General features: G+C 32.1%; 1 protein-coding gene across 2 annotated transcripts; it reads left to right on the top strand.

Moving 5' to 3' along the window:
* The first annotated feature begins 10,462 nt into the window (after positions 1–10,462).
* On the top strand, positions 10,463–13,599 carry LOC124841415 (putative WRKY transcription factor 26). Of its 2 annotated transcripts, none has more exons than XM_088092093.1 (5): positions 10,463–10,837; positions 11,219–11,407; positions 11,508–12,100; positions 12,216–12,377; positions 12,884–13,599. In XM_088092093.1, the coding sequence occupies exons 1-5, from the start codon at positions 10,529–10,531 to the stop codon at positions 13,329–13,331; spliced, it is 1,701 nt and encodes a 566-aa protein (XP_087948219.1). In that variant the 5' UTR covers positions 10,463–10,528; the 3' UTR covers positions 13,332–13,599. The 2 variants fall into 2 exon arrangements, with proteins under 2 accessions (XP_087948219.1, XP_047173639.2); XM_047317683.2 differs by having other exon boundaries at positions 10,469–10,837; positions 11,487–12,100.
* The last annotated feature ends 5,059 nt before the right edge of the window (positions 13,600–18,658 follow it).

The following is an 18,658-nucleotide window of genomic DNA, read 5'->3' as shown; positions in this document are numbered from 1 at the left end:
ATCTATGATGTTGTGTTCCTTTTACTTTCATCACACCAACTTATCTACAACATCTTCTTGTTCACCATCTTTACCCTCCTTGAATAAGGAGCCTCAATCTCAATAACTTCATTCTCTTTGATATTTTTAACCTCTTCATGCACAGAACTTGGTCAACATGACACTTGAAGGATGGCACTCAGCGCCCTTAATGGGGCGCCCAGGCGCGCCCTGCGACCTTCTTTGTCCTTCTTCTCTTGATGATCGTGTACTCCTAGTACAAATTTTCGAATTTTATCCTACAAACATTAAAGAACACTGCATTAAAGCACCCAATTAGCATAAACAAATAAAAAATTAAAAAGATAGAAAGATGAAGAGATAGAAAGATAAAAAGATAAAAAGATAAAAAAGATAGAAAGATAAAAAAATTAAAAAGAAAAAAAATGAGGAGATAGAAAGATAAAAGGATAAAAAGATAGAAAGATAGAAATATAAAAAAAAGGTAAAAAGACAAATAGATAAAAAGATGAAAAGATAAAAAATAAAAAGATGAAAAGAAAAAAAAATAAAAAGATGAAAAGATAGAAAGAGAAAAAGATGAAAAGATGAAAAGATAAAAAGATAAAAAGATAAAAAAAATAAAAAGATAAAAAAATAAAAAAGATAAAAAAATAAAAATAAAAAGATAAAAAAATAAAAAGATAAAAAGATAAAAAATAAAGAGATAAAAAGTCTAATTGGTTCAGAATCACACAAATAGAATACTTATACCACGAGTCCCCGGCAACGACGCCAAAAACTTGATAAACAATTTTTTAATCCCCGAAAATGGAGTCAAAATCTTGTTAAGACCTCGACAAGTGTACCGAATCGTATCAAGTAATAATAAATGGTAAGACCAAGTATCTTTTCCCAAGAGACTCGCGACACTAAACAGTTATGTGATTACTCAACTAATTAAGTCTCTAAAGAACAAATTTTGGGGTTTTTGGATGCAAATGCAATAAAATAAACATGAATTCAATTTGATCAATGGAGGCTAAACACAATAATGAATGGATGAAGTTGATGATATTATTGTTGGGTTTAGATTTCACCTAATTTACTCTCATGCATATATGAATTCATCTTCTTCATTAATGTTAATGTCACTTTCTAATTTACCTTAAACCCGATGTCTCGGTGAAGAAAGTCTACTCCTAATTACTAGTTCACAATGTCTTCTCTCCCTAGCAATTAATCATACATTACATTCGGACAGAAGCTTAAAGGCAATCGATCCTCCTATTCCTATGTTTAGGTAATATTGCTTCCGGGAGAATTTTCCCAGTTCTACATTTCCCCGTATGTGTCCATGTTGACAAAATCAAAGATCATGCAATTGAATGAGTTAAACAAAGCATGCAAAGAGTAAAGAGGAAAAACCCTAAAAATTAATGAAGTAAAGCATATATAATCAAGAATCAATTCAATACATGAGAGTTTAAGAGGTTACATCTTTCCCAACAACAAATAAGGTTTAGTTCTCCATCGTCATGGAAGAACTAGATGAACAATGGAATGAAAGAATGGAAGAGATAGAAAAACCCTAGAAAGAGAAGAGGAGAGCCATCACCATCTCCAAATCTACTCCAAGGGGTGAAAAATGTGTTTCTGTGCTCAAGCCATCAAAAGATACAATCCCTAGGACGTGCAAGTCCTTAAATAAAACATAAAAATACCAGAAAACAGGTCTAAGCCCGTAAAAATAACAGAAAACAGGTCAGCGGTAACTGCGGACCTCAAAACTAGCGCTCCGCGCAACTTTTTCTACACTCTGGTTGACTTTTCTACACTTTGGTTGACTGGTTGACTTTTCTGCATTCTGATTGACTTTTATTCACTCTGGTTGACTTTTCTACATTCTAGTTGACTTTTCTGCATTCCAACCATTCGGTAATTTAACTCTTCTTTCAAATCATTCCAATAACCTACAAAATCCAGAGAATTTAGCACGAAACCATTAAATTCACCTTCAACTCTCTTATTCACAAAACTAAAACAAAAACACAAGTTCAAGCAAGCTTCTAAGTCAAAAATGGTGTTTTTAACATCAAAATTAAGTATAAAAATAACGGTTTTTCAACCGTTATCAATCATATCAGTGAGAAGGGTCTTGAAGAATTGGAGACGTAAGGCTTACTTCTGGGTGATAAACTGCAGAAGCTGGATTTCTATGATCATTGCGTCTTGGGGAAATCACAAAGGATACCGTTCGGTCAAGGGAAGCACTTAACCGAACGACCATTTGAGTATGCTAATGCTGACTTGTGGGGGCCTGCAAGAACTCAAACTCATGGTGGAGGAGCGTATTTTCTGAACATAATTGATGATTTTTAAAGAAAAGTGTGGATTTACGTTCTTAAGAATAAATCTGAAACCTTTTAGAATTCAAGGAGAGGCATACACAGACTGAGAACCAATTGGGGTATAGGTTGAAATGTTTGAGAACTGACAATGGTCTGGAGTTCGTTTCAAAGGAATTTAATGAGTTCTACAAGGTTAAAGGGATCAGGAGGCACAAGACTGTAGTGGGAACTCCTCAACATAATGGTTTGACTAAAAGGATGAACAGAAAAATTTTGGAGAGGGTTTGGTGCATGCTGCTTGGATCAGGATTATCAAAGGCTTTTTGGGGAGAGGCTGCCAATACAGCCGTATACCTAATTAACCGGAGTCCGTCTTCTGCTCTCAATTACAAAACACCAATGGAAGTTTGGAGTGGACGAACGACTGATTACTCAAACTTAAGGGTGTTCGGTTCTTTGGCATTTGTTCATGTCAAAGGGGATAAGCTAGAGGCCCGAGCGGTAAAGAGTGTATTCGTTGGATACGCTGAAGGAGTTAAGGGATACAGGCTATGGAGGTTAGATACTAAACCGTCCAAGTTGATCATTAGTATGGATGTCATTTTTGACGAAACGAGAATGGCAATGCATGTTGAAAATCCTGGATGTGAGAAGAAGACGCTCATTGAGGTGGAGCATACTACTGATGGAGTCGTTCGGTCATTGACTGAGGAAGACCGAACAGGTGAAGTGCCAGACGGACCCGTTCAGTCATTAGATGATAACCGAATGGGTGAAGGGCAAAGACAATCTATCGCAGATCTTGGTGATGATACAGATGGTATATATGGTGATGTGAGTCACTCAAGAGGAGCTGATGATGAATTGAGGAATTATCAGCGTGTCCGTGATAGGGAAAGGAGGATCTCTAAGCTAACCAAACAGTTTGGAGAGGCAGATTTAATTTGCTACGCCTTGAATGCTGCTGAAGAACTTCAAAGCTTGGGTGAACCGAGAAGTTACAAGGAGGCTCTTCACAACAGCGATCGACATCTTTGGCAGGGTGCTATGGAGGAAGAATTGGAGGCATTGAGGAAGAATAGCACCTGGAGATTGGTGGATCTGCCAAAGGGTAAGAAGGTTGTAGGTTCAAAATAGATCTTCAAGAAAAAGGAAGCTATACCAGGAGGTGAGAAAGCAAGGCTTGTTGCCAAAGGCTTTACTCAGATTGAAGATATAGATTATCATGAGATTTTTGCTCCTGTTGTGAAGCACTGTTCGGTCAGAGTTTTAATGGCGATAGTTACTCACCATAATTTGCACCTGGAATAATTGGGTGTAAGGACTGCATTTCTGCATGGAGACTTGGAGGAAACCATTTATATGAAGTAGCCGGAGGGATTTGTTGTGGATGATAGGGTGTGCCTATTACAGAAGTCTCTTTATGGCTTGAAGCAAAGTCCAAGACAGTGGTACAGGAAATTTGATGATTTTCTGATAAAACTAAACTTCAAGCGGTGCAATTATGATGACTGTGTGTATACTTTGAACCGTGACAATGAGGTACTATATCTTCTTTTATACATGGATGATATTCTGATTGCCAGCAGTGACAGGAGCATGATTCATGAGATGAAAGCAAAGTTGGGCAGTGCTTTCGAGATGAAGGAGCTTGGAGAAGCAAGGCGGATCTTGGGCATTGACATAAATAGAGATAAACTGATGGGAAACTTGTTTTTATCTCAAAAGATTTATTTGCATAAGGTGATTTCAAAGTATCGGATGACTGAATCAAAATCGGCTGGCACACCGATCGGTCAACACTTGAAACTCACCAAAGAACAATGCCCGAAGACCGAGGCTGAAAGGAGGAAGATGGAATTTGTTCCATTTTCAAATGGGATTGGGAGCATCATGTATGGCATGGTCTGCACAAGACCTGACCTGGCGCATAGGGTAAGTATTCTCAGTCGGTTTATGATTGATCCTGGACAAATACACTAGGAATTGTTAAAGTGGATGCTTAGATACATACGGGGTCTCTTGATACTGGATTGCTCTTCCAGAATAACTTTCAAGGTGGAGATTATATTGAAGGTTTTGTTGATTCAGATTTTGCCGGGTGCATGGACACAAGGAAATCCCGTTCGGGATATGTGTTTACATTGTTCGGTACTGCTGTAAGCTGGAGGTCTACATTGCAATCGGTTGTTGCCCTTTCAACCACAGAGGCAGAATACTATGCGCTCGCTGAAGGGGTAAAGGAGGCATTGTGGTTAAAAGGCTTGATTCGAGAATTGGGTATTGATCAAACGACCGTCCGGTTTCATTGTGACAGTTAGAGCGCCATACATTTGGCCAACCATCAGATTTACCATTCTAGAACAAAGCATATTGACGTCAAGCTGCATTTTGTCATGAGCATTATGGAATCTGATGATGTCCAAATCTGCAAAATTGCATCTGAAGACAATCCTACAGATATGCTGACTAAGCCTCTCGCTAAAGAGAAGTTTCTGAAGTTGTTGTCCAGGATTGGTTTTTTTACCGTTCGGTTTGTAATTGTATACCGTTCGGTTTTGTTCTTTCTTGTAATAATTGAGTCTAGGTGAAGATTTGTTGGTCAGACTCTTCTATTATTCTTTGGCCGATCGGTTTCATGTTGATAACCGTTCGGCTTGTTCTGGTCCTTCGTGACCGAACGTTCTCTTGTGATCATTCGGTCTTGTTCTTTCGGTTTTTGGTTCGTACGTTGTACGTTCGTTTTTCAGTCTTTACTGTACTCGCTCGGTCGGTGTTCTTTAATGATTGTTCAGTCTTCTGTTGTTTGTTTTCAGTCGCTTGGATTGGCTATATATTGTAGTCTGTTCTTATGTTTGATATAATTCAATCTCGAAATATTCAGATCATTTTTCTCTGTATTTTCTCTTCTTTCTTTTCTGATTTTTTTATTTCTACGTTTCACACTTGAACTGAACATAAAAATTTCTTCCACACGCTATATTCAAACTCTTCCATACGTTACATGTTATTTCTTGGTGTTCTAGAAACATATTATTGCATAGATTGCGCCAACTTGGAATAATCCAATAATGTGAAGCTGTCAATTTTTCTACATTAACCTTTTTCTCTAATTTTGCTTCTTCATTTCATCTTCCTTCTTCCCACCTTTCCCACTGTTCCTGCTTTGAAAATGCAAACACATTTTTCTCCTAATAATGCCAATATCAACCACCATTTTCATCTTCATCCAATCTTGCATGGGACATCATACATCATTGATTAACGTGCATAGTTTGATTTTGTTTTTTAAAAGAATAAGGAGCTGTTTTTAAAAACTAACTTTTCAAATATGTTAAAGTGAAAGAAAAATTAATCAAGAAATGTTTTATTTTCTGATCTTGAATATTAACAAAAAAACATTAATTCAGTCAACTAAAGAAATTAATTAGTAGCATGTATTTGTATTAATTTTACCTTTCTTTTCTTCTAAACTATCATTTTTCTTCAAACTTTAGTCAAGAATGAAAGAACTTTTTGAGAAAAAAAAAGTAATTAAACCAGGAGTATATTAATGATATTTTTGTTAAAGAGTCACATTAGTTTATACTTTCTTATATTAAAATAATACCATTTAAAACACTTTTCTTGACATTTAAGATCTAAAGTGGTATCTTTTCACTTGTGTAAAATGAGCTTATAGTCGCTTTTATTCCATTTTTTTCTTTACGTTTAATTAAATTTTAAGTTTTTTTTATAAATTTAGATATTTTTAATTGAGTTCTTTTAGATTTTTTTAATTTATTAAGCACGCAAATTTATTATTATTTTTAATTTAATTTTTGTTTTTTAACTTTTTTATTAATTGAGTGACATGATTTTTAGTTTGATGCATCATATTGCTTAGTTATCTTCACACATCTTCTTGCTTATTAGATAATCAGGTTAAAAATACTCAATTTGATGATGAACTTTAAAACTTGGGTAAGTGTTTTCTATATAATTCAGTATGCATTTTTATTAATTTTCTTATTTAGTAGCTCTTATATCGCTCTAAGTTATCAAGAAAAAATATAAGTGAAATAATTGTGTAATAAATATGAATAGGAAGAAAATTTATGTCTTCATTTTATTTATAATGTTTTAATACGTCTTTTGCTTGAATAGATTTCCGCTGATTATTCAATTCCTTCTAATACTCAATTAACATTTAATTTGGTAATTAGATATGAAATATAAACTATGTCACTAATATGAGATAATGTCATTATTGTTGACTAACGTTATCTTAAGGGCTAAATAATACACTAGCCCTAAAGCAGGAAGGGTTTGAAGTGTTGATAATCTTGAAAAAGAAAATGTTTAATACCTATTTTGTTCCCTCGGTTTGTGAGGTTTGTTCAAAGTTGTCCTACTTTTTTTAGACGTTCACAATTATTTCATATTTTGTAAAAAACGGTTCGAGTTGATCTTTTTGCTTACGGCGTTAAAAAACTAACGGAACTTAGTCAGACTGTTCAATTTTTCATTACGTGGCAACTGTGTGGCTTGATTGACATGGCAACGTTACAAGATGACCCAATATCGGAGTTTGGCACACCGAAAGCTCTGCTCTATGCTCTCAACTTATGGAACTGACGAGCAAAGCATGCGGATGCCTCCTCGTGATCGATGACCGGTATCGTCTGATCGGAACTTTCGCCGATGGTGATCTTTGTCGCACTCTCCGTGCCAGCGGGGAAGCCATTTTCAAACTCACTGACAACATAATTGATGTTTACACATTTTTCCCCTATTTTGGGCTTTTTAATTTGAGAAGAAATAAATTAAGTGGAAGTTGTAAATTGTTGATTCGCTTCTGTCCGAGGGTCTTTGCCATGAGTAAGGGCTTTCTCATATCTTTGCCACAACCACCAATGCTTCAGTAAGGATTTTGAGATATGTTCTTGATAGTTATCAATAATCAAACCCTAATAGATTTTCTAGTAATTGAATTGTGGATGAATAAGATGGTGTGGATCATATATAATAGTCCTTCGTTTTTCCTTTAATGGGTATCTCTCTATTCCTCCATATCTGCATCAATTCATATTTTTTCCCCTTTTGATTGTTCAAATCCACTTTTCCTTTTCGTGAAAGCTTTCCAAATTTGGGCAGTAATTTGCTTTTTGCAGTTTGTTTTTCTTTCTTGGAACATAGAAATTGACATAAGAGAGTGAGCACACAGAGTAGGAAGAATGGGAGTGTCACCGACGGCAACACCAAACACAGTATCGATGACGTCTTCGGTTGCACTGCAACGGTACGGGGGTGTTGGCATTGCTCCTTAGTTTTTGGGTGAAGAAGTAAACCCTAGTTATTTTGAAATACTAGGTGCCACGTCAATTAGGCACACAGTTGCCACGTAATGAAAGATTGTACAAGTTGGCTAAGTTTCGTTAGTTTTTTAATGCCGTAAGCAAAAAGGATCAACTCGAACCATTTTTTACAAAATATGGGATAATCGTGAACGTCTAAAAAAAGGTAGGACAACTTTGAACAAACCTCACAAACCTCGTCTGTGGGAAAAAAAATTTACTTTTGAAATATTTATCATGTGTAGGAAGTAGTTACCCTAGAGATGTCATGTATGCTAAAAAGAGATGTTATTATACCTTGGGATAACAACACGATTGGCCGATGGAAATTGAGTTTTATTATTTAATCCCATATTTGAAGTAAGAATTAAACCATATCCGTCCCTTTGTAACAAGCATATCAGTATCTATGTCCTTTCTTATTATTTCAATATGAATTAACTAATTTTTATAAAAAATAAAAAATTAAAAAAGATGAAACATGATATTATCAAATATTTAATATAAAAAGAACGTATTCAATACCAAAATTCATAAATAAAAAACATAATTATATAAATCTTAGATTAGAGTATAATTTAATAAAAGTGAAAAAATTATATAAAATATTATGCAATTACATATAAATAAAATTTCATAACAATAAAATATCAATTAATTTTGAAAACGTTAATGAAACAAAGTTGATAAAGTTAAAAATATTTTTAAATAATAAAAAATATTTCAAAAGTTTCTTTACTTTCTTTATACAGTAAAATCTATTTTTTTATACATTAATAAATATTATAATACATAAATGAAATCGTATAAAGGAAAAAAAGTAAGCTAGTAATAAATCGAATTTAGAATTTTAACTTTTAAGATTCATGATAATAATATTAAAATATTTTATTATATTAAATAAAAACGTCTTTATTAAATTGCAAAGTGGTAAAATTACACTTATGATAAAAAATTCAAAAATAGAAGTAAATATAAATCAAATTTAGACATAGATCTTTCAACTTTTAAGCTTCATCATAAATGAAATTAAATTATTGTATTATACTTAATAAAACATCTTTATTCAATTGAATGGTAAAATTGCGCTCATAATAAGGAATTAGAAAATATAAGTAATTATATACAAAATTATTAGAAAATATTCTACATAACATAAAACAACAAATAAAAATATCAAAAAAGACAAAAATATCAAATGTATTTTCTATAAGTGATTTGACACACAATTGAATGAAATTATATAAAGAAAAAAAGATATGATCAAAAGTATAATAGAAAGTTACTTGATATTAGACCACATTTTCCAAATATCAAACTAATAAAACTATTCAAAAAGATAATGAAAATTGTTTGAAAAAACAAAAAAAAAATTAAATAAAAAGAAAATAAAAAAGATAAGCTTTTTTATATTATCAGTAAATAAATGGTTTACGAAATTAAACGTTTGAAATCTAAAAACTATTTAATTAACTAAAATTGATAATACACCAATTCAATATAATTATACAAATAAAAAAGTTAATTGTGATAAAAGAAAATTTGAATATGTGAATGAATTTAGTGATATATAAAAAACTAAACAATTAAAAGAATGAAAAAAATTGAATAGCAGGAGAAAATAAAAGGGTTACAAAACTAAATACTAAATAAGTAATTTGGATATTAATTTTAATAGCTTAATTAATTTTTAAGTTCGTCATAAGTATTTTTAATTGATTTTTTATTATTGTTTACAAATTTTATATTTTTAAATTGAATCTCAATTATTTACTTTGAGTCACGTAGTTGATATCTTGTTCACAATCTTCTTTATTTTCATTTATTAAGAAAATAAGGTTATGTAGTTAATATAAAATTAGAATAATATTTTAATAATATAAGGTCACATGTTACTTTTATTGCTTTTATTTTAAATTGTCTTGGTTATTATCAATAATGGTGACATATATAATTATTAGATAACTAAAAATGATGATGTGAAAGCTATTAAATAAACATAATAATTTCATTATTTAACAAACTTTTAATAAGAATGAGAAATCATTTTACATTTGTTGTAATATCAATTTTATATTGTTCTTAACACATATACAAATTAGTAAGGAAGATAACATAATAAAATAATAATTATTTATCCTATTAAAAGAATTAAGTGGCATATTTAATTAAAAAATATAGAATAATAAGAAAATGAAAGAAGACTCAATTAAAAATATCCAAATTCATCCTTAGTTAAACTTAATTTTTTTAAGGTATTCTTTATCATTGTTTTTATTATTTTTTTCTTATTATTACAATTTGTCTCATTTCTCTTATATCTCATCTTCTTTACCATTATATTTTCATTTTCCAACACATTATGTAAGCAGTCTGTCAATTTATCTCTCTTTTTATGTGTCTTGTTTCCCCTGACACACGGAACATGTACAGAAGTGTTCACATAAACACCTTTTTGTGTTTCTTAAAAAAAAAAACAAAAGCAATCTTTGTTAGTCTTTTAAAGCATAGGAGCTGAAGCCATTGAAGATTCCAAACTACACACAAGCAGTAACACAAACAAAGAAGCAAATCTCAGTGCAAGCCTAGCAGCCATCCAGTCAAACCCACGAGCTTTGACTAAAAAAAGCACTTTTAAAAATTTCAAAAAATAGAAAAAAAAGATATACACGGTGGCAATTTTTCAGCGGTCAAACAATCCCTTCATTTCTAGTTTCTTACCTTCCCAGAAATATCGTCTCCCAATAGAAACCAAAGCCTTGTGCAATACGTACCCTCATCCTCTTTATATTAAACATTTCCATTTCCAACTTTCAAAGATTTTCTCTCCACTCCTTCTTCTTCTTCTTCTTTTTCTCTCCCATGGCTTCTTCTACTGGTAGTTTAGACACCTCTGCAAGTGCAAACTCTTTCACCAACTTCACCTTCGCCACGCATCCCTTCATGACCACTTCTTTCTCTGACCTCCTTGCTTCTCCCACAGACAACAACAGGTCTCAGGGTGCTTTGTCTGAAAAAAATGCCTCTGGTGTGCCCAAATTCAAGTCCACTCCACCTCCTTCTTTGCCTCTTTCTCCTCCTCCCATTTCTCCTTCTTCTTACTTTGCTATTCCACCTGGTTTGAGCCCTGCTGAGCTTCTTGACTCTCCGGTTCTCCTCAACTCTTCTAATGTCAGTTTCACCCCCTTCTCTTGTCTTACTTCTTTTGTTGTTTGAGTCAGGTAGTTAAGAAAAGTTTGAACAAACAAAAAAAAAATGAAAGAGTTTTTTTAGTTTTCGATGGATATTTATGTTGGAACCAGACATGATTAGCATGAGTTGTCTGAGAGAGTTTTGTAGTTTAGTTTTTCTTTTTTGTTTTCGACTTATGTGAGATAATTGTGTCATGTAAGTAAGAGATTTGTTCCGTAGTTTGTATGTCAAAACAAGGAGATTTCTTTGGAATTTGAACTTACTTTTTGCTTTAGATTTTTGTTTTCTGATTTTATAATTTTGTTTTCACCGACTTTTTTTGTTGATGTTGAATTAATGAGTTTGTGTTTCTAAATACAGATACTGCCGTCTCCAACAACTGGAGCATTTGTTTCTCAGAGCTTCAATTGGAAGAGCAGTTCAGGGGGAAACCAGCAAATTGTAAAAGAAGAAGACAAAAACTTCTCAAATTTCTCTTTCCAGACCCAGACGAGGCCTCCTGCTTCATCCACATTAACATATCAATCTTCAAATGTTGCAGTTCAAGCAGTAAGTTGCTTTTCTCTTGTTAGATTTTTGCATTATATGTTATTCTTTTCTAAATTTTCAATCTGATCCCTTGCAACAGCAAAATCCATGGAATTTTCAGGATGCCACAAAACAAGATAGTTTTTCTTCAGGGAAGAGTATGATGAAAACTGAAAACTCTTCTTCCATGCACAGTTTCCCTCCTGAGATTGCCAGTGTCCAAACTAACCATAGCAATGGGTTTCAATCTGATTTTGGAAATTATCCCCCACAATCTCAGACCTTAAACAGAAAGTCAGATGATGGATACAATTGGAGGAAATATGGCCAAAAACAAGTGAAAGGGAGTGAGAATCCGAGAAGTTATTACAAATGCACATACCCCAATTGCCCTACAAAGAAGAAGGTTGAGAGGTCTTTAGATGGACAAATTACTGAGATAGTTTATAAGGGTACTCATAACCATCCCAAGCCTCAATCCACTAGGAGAAACTCATCATCGTCCTCTTCTCTTCCAATCCTTCCTTCAAATCCCATCAGCAATGAAATCCAAGATCAATCATATGCGACTCATGGTAGTGGACAAATGGATTCCGCCGCCACCCCAGATAACTCATCTATATCAATAGGAGATGATGATTTTGAGCAGAGTTCTCAAAAGTGTAAATCTGGTGGAGATGAATATGATGAAGATGAACCTGATGCAAAAAGATGGTGAGTTTTTCACTTCATTACTTTTGTATCATAATTAAGGTTCCCTGTTCCACTTTTTCTTGTAGTATCATTTGTGTGTTTGATTCCATATCTAATTTTTTCATTAATTTTTCAGGAAAATTGAAGGAGAAAATGAGGGTATGTCAGCGCCTGGTAGTAGAACAGTAAGAGAACCTAGAGTTGTGGTACAGACAACCAGTGACATTGATATCTTAGACGATGGCTACAGATGGAGAAAATATGGGCAGAAAGTAGTAAAGGGCAATCCAAATCCAAGGTAAACAAAGACACTCACTGTAGTTTTAACTTTTGTCCAACTTTTTACAAGTTGTTATACTTTGAAGAAACAGTAGATGGAATCCATTAAGGAATTCCTCATTCTCATGCTAATTATAATTGAAACAGTTGGATTTAGATATAAAGAATTTCCCTAGGAGACTAACAGGAATTCCTTGTAGGTAATGTAGTTATTAACTTACTTTATATGGCGGTAGGTAAATTTTTTTTGTAAGTGTACATACCATTTTGTCTTATGTAAATGTGGTAAAGACATTATAACTGCATGATGACTGCTATTTCTTTGCCTATATCTTCCTATCTTGTAATGATGATTTTCTTTGTGGAAATTCTGCTATACTACTATACTTGTGCCAGTTTTTCTTTTCCCTTGTCTGAAATTCCTTGGTCAAATTTGGTAACTTTGATTTTTCTCATGTGATCTAGAAGAATAAAAGTACTCTCGCATTAGCTGGTCTGATATTGTTATTAACTTGTGACATGTAGGAGTTACTACAAGTGCACACACCCAGGATGTCCAGTGAGAAAGCACGTGGAACGAGCCTCACATGACCTCAGAGCTGTGATCACAACCTATGAGGGAAAGCACAACCATGATGTTCCTGCAGCCCGTGGCAGTGGTAGCCATTCTGTTAACAGACCCCTGCCAAACAATGCTGCAAACCCCACCACAGCAGCCACTGCCATAAGGCCATTGCCAGTGATCCATCATTCTGACAACTCTGTTCAAAGCCAAAGGCCACAAGCACCACCATCAGGGCAATCACCCTTCACCCTAGAGATGTTACAAAGTCCAGGAAATTTTGGATTCTCAAGTTTTGGAAATCCAATGGGTTCTTACGTGAACCACCAACAATTATCTGACAATGTTTTCTCCTCCAGAACCAAGGAGGAGCCCAGAGATGACTTGTTCCTTGAATCTCTCCTATGCTGAAGATATTTTTTTTTTACTTTCGGTAGGCATGAAAGTTTAAAAATTTTGGAAGGGGGGCTAGGATTTAGTGGACAAATAAGGTTCATTCCATTTATTGCATTTTTTTGTTTGTTTTGTTGTAAATTTATACAACCACAGGATTGGTATAGTATATATTCCATAACTGTTGTATGTCGTTGTTAAAATTTTTTCATTACTTTGAGGTTTCTCTCTGGTTGGGAAGAAAACCTCATATTAATTAATCTTTTGTAAGACAGTTAGTAGTTAATCTCTTGTCAATGGTTCACTACAAAGACGGTAAACTTCACAAGAAATGTGCATTATTCCTGTTAAAACATTAAACTGTGTCACATGGCTTTGATTTACACATAACAGTCACAAGAAAATGTAACTGATAAGAAAGAAGTTGAATTTGATGATTGGAGGAGCATAAGGACAAGTCATGCATTTAATTGGATGCCATACCAGTCAAAGATAAGGTGCTGGCTTGTTTGGTAGGGAAGCTGGTCAAGGTCAACTTTGGTTGTTTCCTTGTATTTTTCTTCTTAAACAAATGGATGCTTCCGGGTAGCAACCCTATCTATCTATCTATACAAGTGGGGTAGTCATAAATTTTGTCTTGTACAGTTGAAATACAGGAATACCCCTGGGAGGGACATGAGAGAGTACTGGTGGGAAGGGACAGTTTTGGAAAAAAAGGGTTTTTGTTTTCACATTTTTGTTTAATGAGAGTTGTGTGGATGTGGGAGAAGTGGGAATGAGACATTTACGTGATGCACACGTTTCCATTGAGCCATAGGCAAAATTCTGCAGATTCATTTGTCCTGGCCTTGGTTGTCACAGTCATGGGGCCACACAACACATGCTTTTTCCCTTCGTCGCCGACCTTACCATGCAACTCCATGGCTAAGCTAATCCATTTTAGCTTTGTTTCTGCCGCACCTCAAGCATAAAAAATTGAAGGAATAATTGAACAAGAAGCCAAATAATCTATTGCAGTATATTGTGGTTTGGTGTTGGACGTTAGAATTTTGTTATGCCAATGCTCGTACTTGGGGATGGATTAATTAAGATAAACAAGTGAATAACTTAACAAACAAGAGTAGTAACTATGATATTAAAATGTTTGCAATAATTCCTTTGTACTTAATTTCTATCAGTTTTTTTTTTGCATTAATTCATTTTTATTACTCAAGTAAATTCAATCTTGTAGAATTTGAATGATATGTTATAGTTTGAATTTGGATCTGATCGTTGCACGCAGTTAAGTAAATTAATAAATTATGATCTCATACATTAAAAACGATTTTATTGTTTGAAGAAAAAACCAAATGAAGTTTTATTAATCATCATTTTTTATTAACAATTATAACAAAGATGTTATTTAGTGAAACGATTTAATCAAAGTAATTTTATTTTATTAAAGTTTATTATTTTTGTCTGTTGAAAATAAATTAATATAATTTATTTGGAAGAAATTTAGGAAAAAAATTAGCATTTCATTCAAAACTAAGAGTTAATTCCATTTAAAAAAAGTAGAGGGTAAAGTTATTTTAAAATAAAGTAATATTTTCAGAATATTAAAAAAAGTATAAAAACCATTTTAAAGAAAGTAGCAGTCAATATGTGAAAATAAACAAATTTCAATTTATTTTTCAAAAATTTTTTAGCAAATGAACATTTTTATCATTTCGTTCAATGTTACGTTCTTGCTTGTATTTTTTTTCCTAATCAAAGAAGTTTATATTAACATAGTACTAATCTAATTGAAAATATGAAAAATAAAAGAAAATAAAATCTAATTGAAAATATGAAAAATAAAAGAAAATAATAGAATTTTTTAAGATAAAACTTTTAAAAATGTTGTTTTACCTTTTCAAAGTCAAGAAAAACAAATTTTGGCATAAATTTAAGGGATGGGATTATTATATGAGTTTTAGTGAAGAGGGTTGTGTGTTTTGAAAATTAATTATAGGATATGTTCCTTTAAGTGTTGAAAAGATTTATTTCTTTTGTTAGATGCAGATGGATATAGATAAGATCTAAAACTGATAGCTGATGTGTTCATAAATGTGCTGCCATGCCAAATAGTTTGATGCCGTATGATGATCCTACGAATGATGTCACCATTTGCTAAGTTAATTTTTTATTATGCAGGTGACATTGCTGTGCTTGTTTCTTAATCATCATTATGTTTTCTAATCCAATTATTGTAAGCTTAAACATCAAAATAACTTTGGAAAATGCACCTTCACATCACAGATAAAAGTAATACATAAATATCATACTAAAAGTTACACTTTCTTCTGTTTAAGAGAAACATGTGACCATCGATTGTAGTTATGTATAATGAAATCGAGAAACTTCAGGATTGTGCAAGATTTGAATTTTGAATAAACAGAATAATACAAAAACGAATTAAATCATTTTATGAAAATGGTTCGATTAGTTAATACTTTTTTTTTGTATAAAATAACATGGTTCCATTCTTTTAACATATTCTTTCCTTTTTTTCTAATTTAACTTGTTTACCTTTATTATTTATGTAATATATTTATCGCTTAATATTAGGTTAAATATGTCTTTTACTCTGTTATTATAATTTCTTTTACTATATTTGATGTTATCAATTTATCCTTAATTTTTTAAATAAATTAATATTTTTTCGTTAAATTGATAATAACAAAAACATAATAATAATACATATACAGAAAATCATAATTAACTTGCTAATAAAAATAAAATAAATAACATGTGAAGTAATTATATTAAAATTATCATTTACCACGTTAGTAAAAAACACTATGTGTTTTGTGTTTGTATTTTTATATATTTATATTATATTACAAATTAATAATATATGTATATGGATTAAATTGATATATGTAAGAAACTGAAAATTTATTTGAAAATTTAATGGAGTATTAAGTTAAAGAAATTATGAATTGTTCTTTTAAAAGTCATTTTCAGATCCATTCTGTTTCATTAACTCACCTTCATTCTTTTTCTAAAAACTCAGAACTCAGTCTTCTCTCTACCATTCCCTCACCTTCAGCCATTGCATGTTTGATTAGGTGATGCTCAAGTGACCGCGACGCAAAGAGCTTCGCAACCATCCAATTAGATTCTGGTTCTTCAGCGGGTAAGTCGTTTCCCCTTTCTCCTCCGTGATTTTGGAACCTAGGGCATGCAACTCTGCTGGTTGCATGTACTAGTAATATTCCTTTCCATTTCCTCTGTTCATTCTAGCTCTAAGAGTTGTTTCCTATCACCAATTTGGTGAATGTAGGGTGTTGTGTGTGACACCCCGGCACTGACGAGAGCGGGGAGTGGTGCAAGAGGCACGAAGTGCAAGGGGCATTGACAAGGAGTGGCTCCTGGCAGGCTTCCAGTGGAAGGGACACATGGACGAATCGAACATACACTGAATGAGAGGGATCTAGAGACTGTGTAGGTATGAGACTATACAGTTGAAGGATAGCTTAAAGCGATTGATTTGGCTACTCATATCACCAAATGCATTTGTTTTTCGGTAACCTAACTCATAAGAATTCCATGATTAAGGGTGCTTAGGCTGGAGTAATTTAGGGATGGGTGACCTTCTGGGAATGAATGTTGTATGGTTTGTGAAGTATGTGTTGGAGCAGATTATATTGTATGATGTGCCCGGTGATCCAGTATATATGAATTAAACTTGCATGTTGTGTGAGATTGTTATAACATGATTTTTGTATATCTAGCTCATTCTTCTGCTTGTGTTTGTCTTTTGTTTGTGTGTGTTTTCTGTTGCAATTAGGATCTATAAGCTTCTGCTTATTTTGAAATACTCTATCCTATTAAAGTTTTAAACTTAAAACCATTTTGGGATGACTATAACTTTAAGACTTTATCCACAAGTCTTCTTCTAACTGTTCTATTATATTAAAATGTGGATTACTAGATTATATAATTGATGTAGGACGTTACAAAAAAAAAATATATATATATATATTTATATATATATTAATATATATATATATTAATAAAAATAATATATAGTATTTAAAATTAATAGTAAAAACTATAAATATGTAATACTTTTATATAAAATATTTAAAATGATAATCATTTCTAAAAAATAGTTAATAATTATATTTTAAAAATAATTTAATAATTATGTTATAACAATAAAATTAATAAATAGTTCTTAAATGTTAGCAGTAAAAATATGTATAATTTTATGCAGAAATTTTTAAAATAACAATTAGTTAACAATATTTTAAAAAATAATAATTAATAATTATATTATAAAAGATAAAATAAAATTAATTGTTTATAGAAAGTATCATGTACCTCTTCACAGGTATAGATAAATATCTATATGTATATAATACTAATATTAAACAATTTATTTAATATTATGTCATAAAAGAAGTACTATTAGATTTTTTAATGAGATTAAATAACTTATTCAATATTATACAATAAAAAGAGGTACATCAGGTAGAGATATTTTTGTTTGTATTTAAGTTGGTTTATTTTAAAACCAAATTGATTCTGAGTGCTCAATTAAAAACAACATTAATGTTAAGCTCAAATTTGAAAAGATAAATAAATTTGTGTTTAACATGTTTCGATCTTTTGATTTTGACCGAATACTTATTAGTTTGAAAATTTTGATTTCGACTGAAAATATTTATACAAACTGAACATGAATATATGAAACAGTAGTATTTACCTTTTTTTCAAATCAGTTGTGGTCATGGGATAAATCATATATGCATCTTGTCTTTTCTTATTTAAATTATTAAAACATTTTAATTTATTTAAATTATTAGAATTTTTTTAACTCTTCTCGTTTTCTAAAACACACATTTTTTTTAAAACTCTGTCTCTGAGTTCTTTTTCACTTCTCTCAACGTTTTCTAACTCATGAGTCATCTCTTTGACAGACAGGAGATCCTTAAACGACGATAGCGAGATTTACGTTTCTACTCGATCAATTTCTTCCATAGAGTAAGTAAATTTTTGCTCTTTTTTCTCTTTTGTTGTCTGTTTCTAAATTCTTTAGTTTAGGAGTGACACATGGGTCGTCCACTTTCCTTTTCTTGTTCTTTGTTGACTAGTGGTTCTAAGGACTCACTTCGTTTTCAATTTTGCGGTTTGTAGGCGTTTCTAAGTTTCCCTGAGTTGAAAGCAACGATGTTGGTGTTTTAAAGCTCACTAGCTTCGGTGTAGGGTAAGGGAAGCTAATTGTCTATCTCTAAATTATGGTTGTTGTGTAAGTTTGGTGTTTGTATGTATCTTAAATTGATTTAGTTATAATTACAATAATTACGTTAGTGTTA

The sequence above is a fragment of the Vigna umbellata genome, chromosome 1, assembly GCF_029865625.1.
Source record: "Vigna umbellata cultivar VRB3 chromosome 1, Vumbellata_1.0, whole genome shotgun sequence".
NCBI classification, from domain to species: domain Eukaryota; kingdom Viridiplantae; phylum Streptophyta; class Magnoliopsida; order Fabales; family Fabaceae; genus Vigna; species Vigna umbellata.
This window is presented reverse-complemented; position numbering and strand designations above follow the sequence as displayed.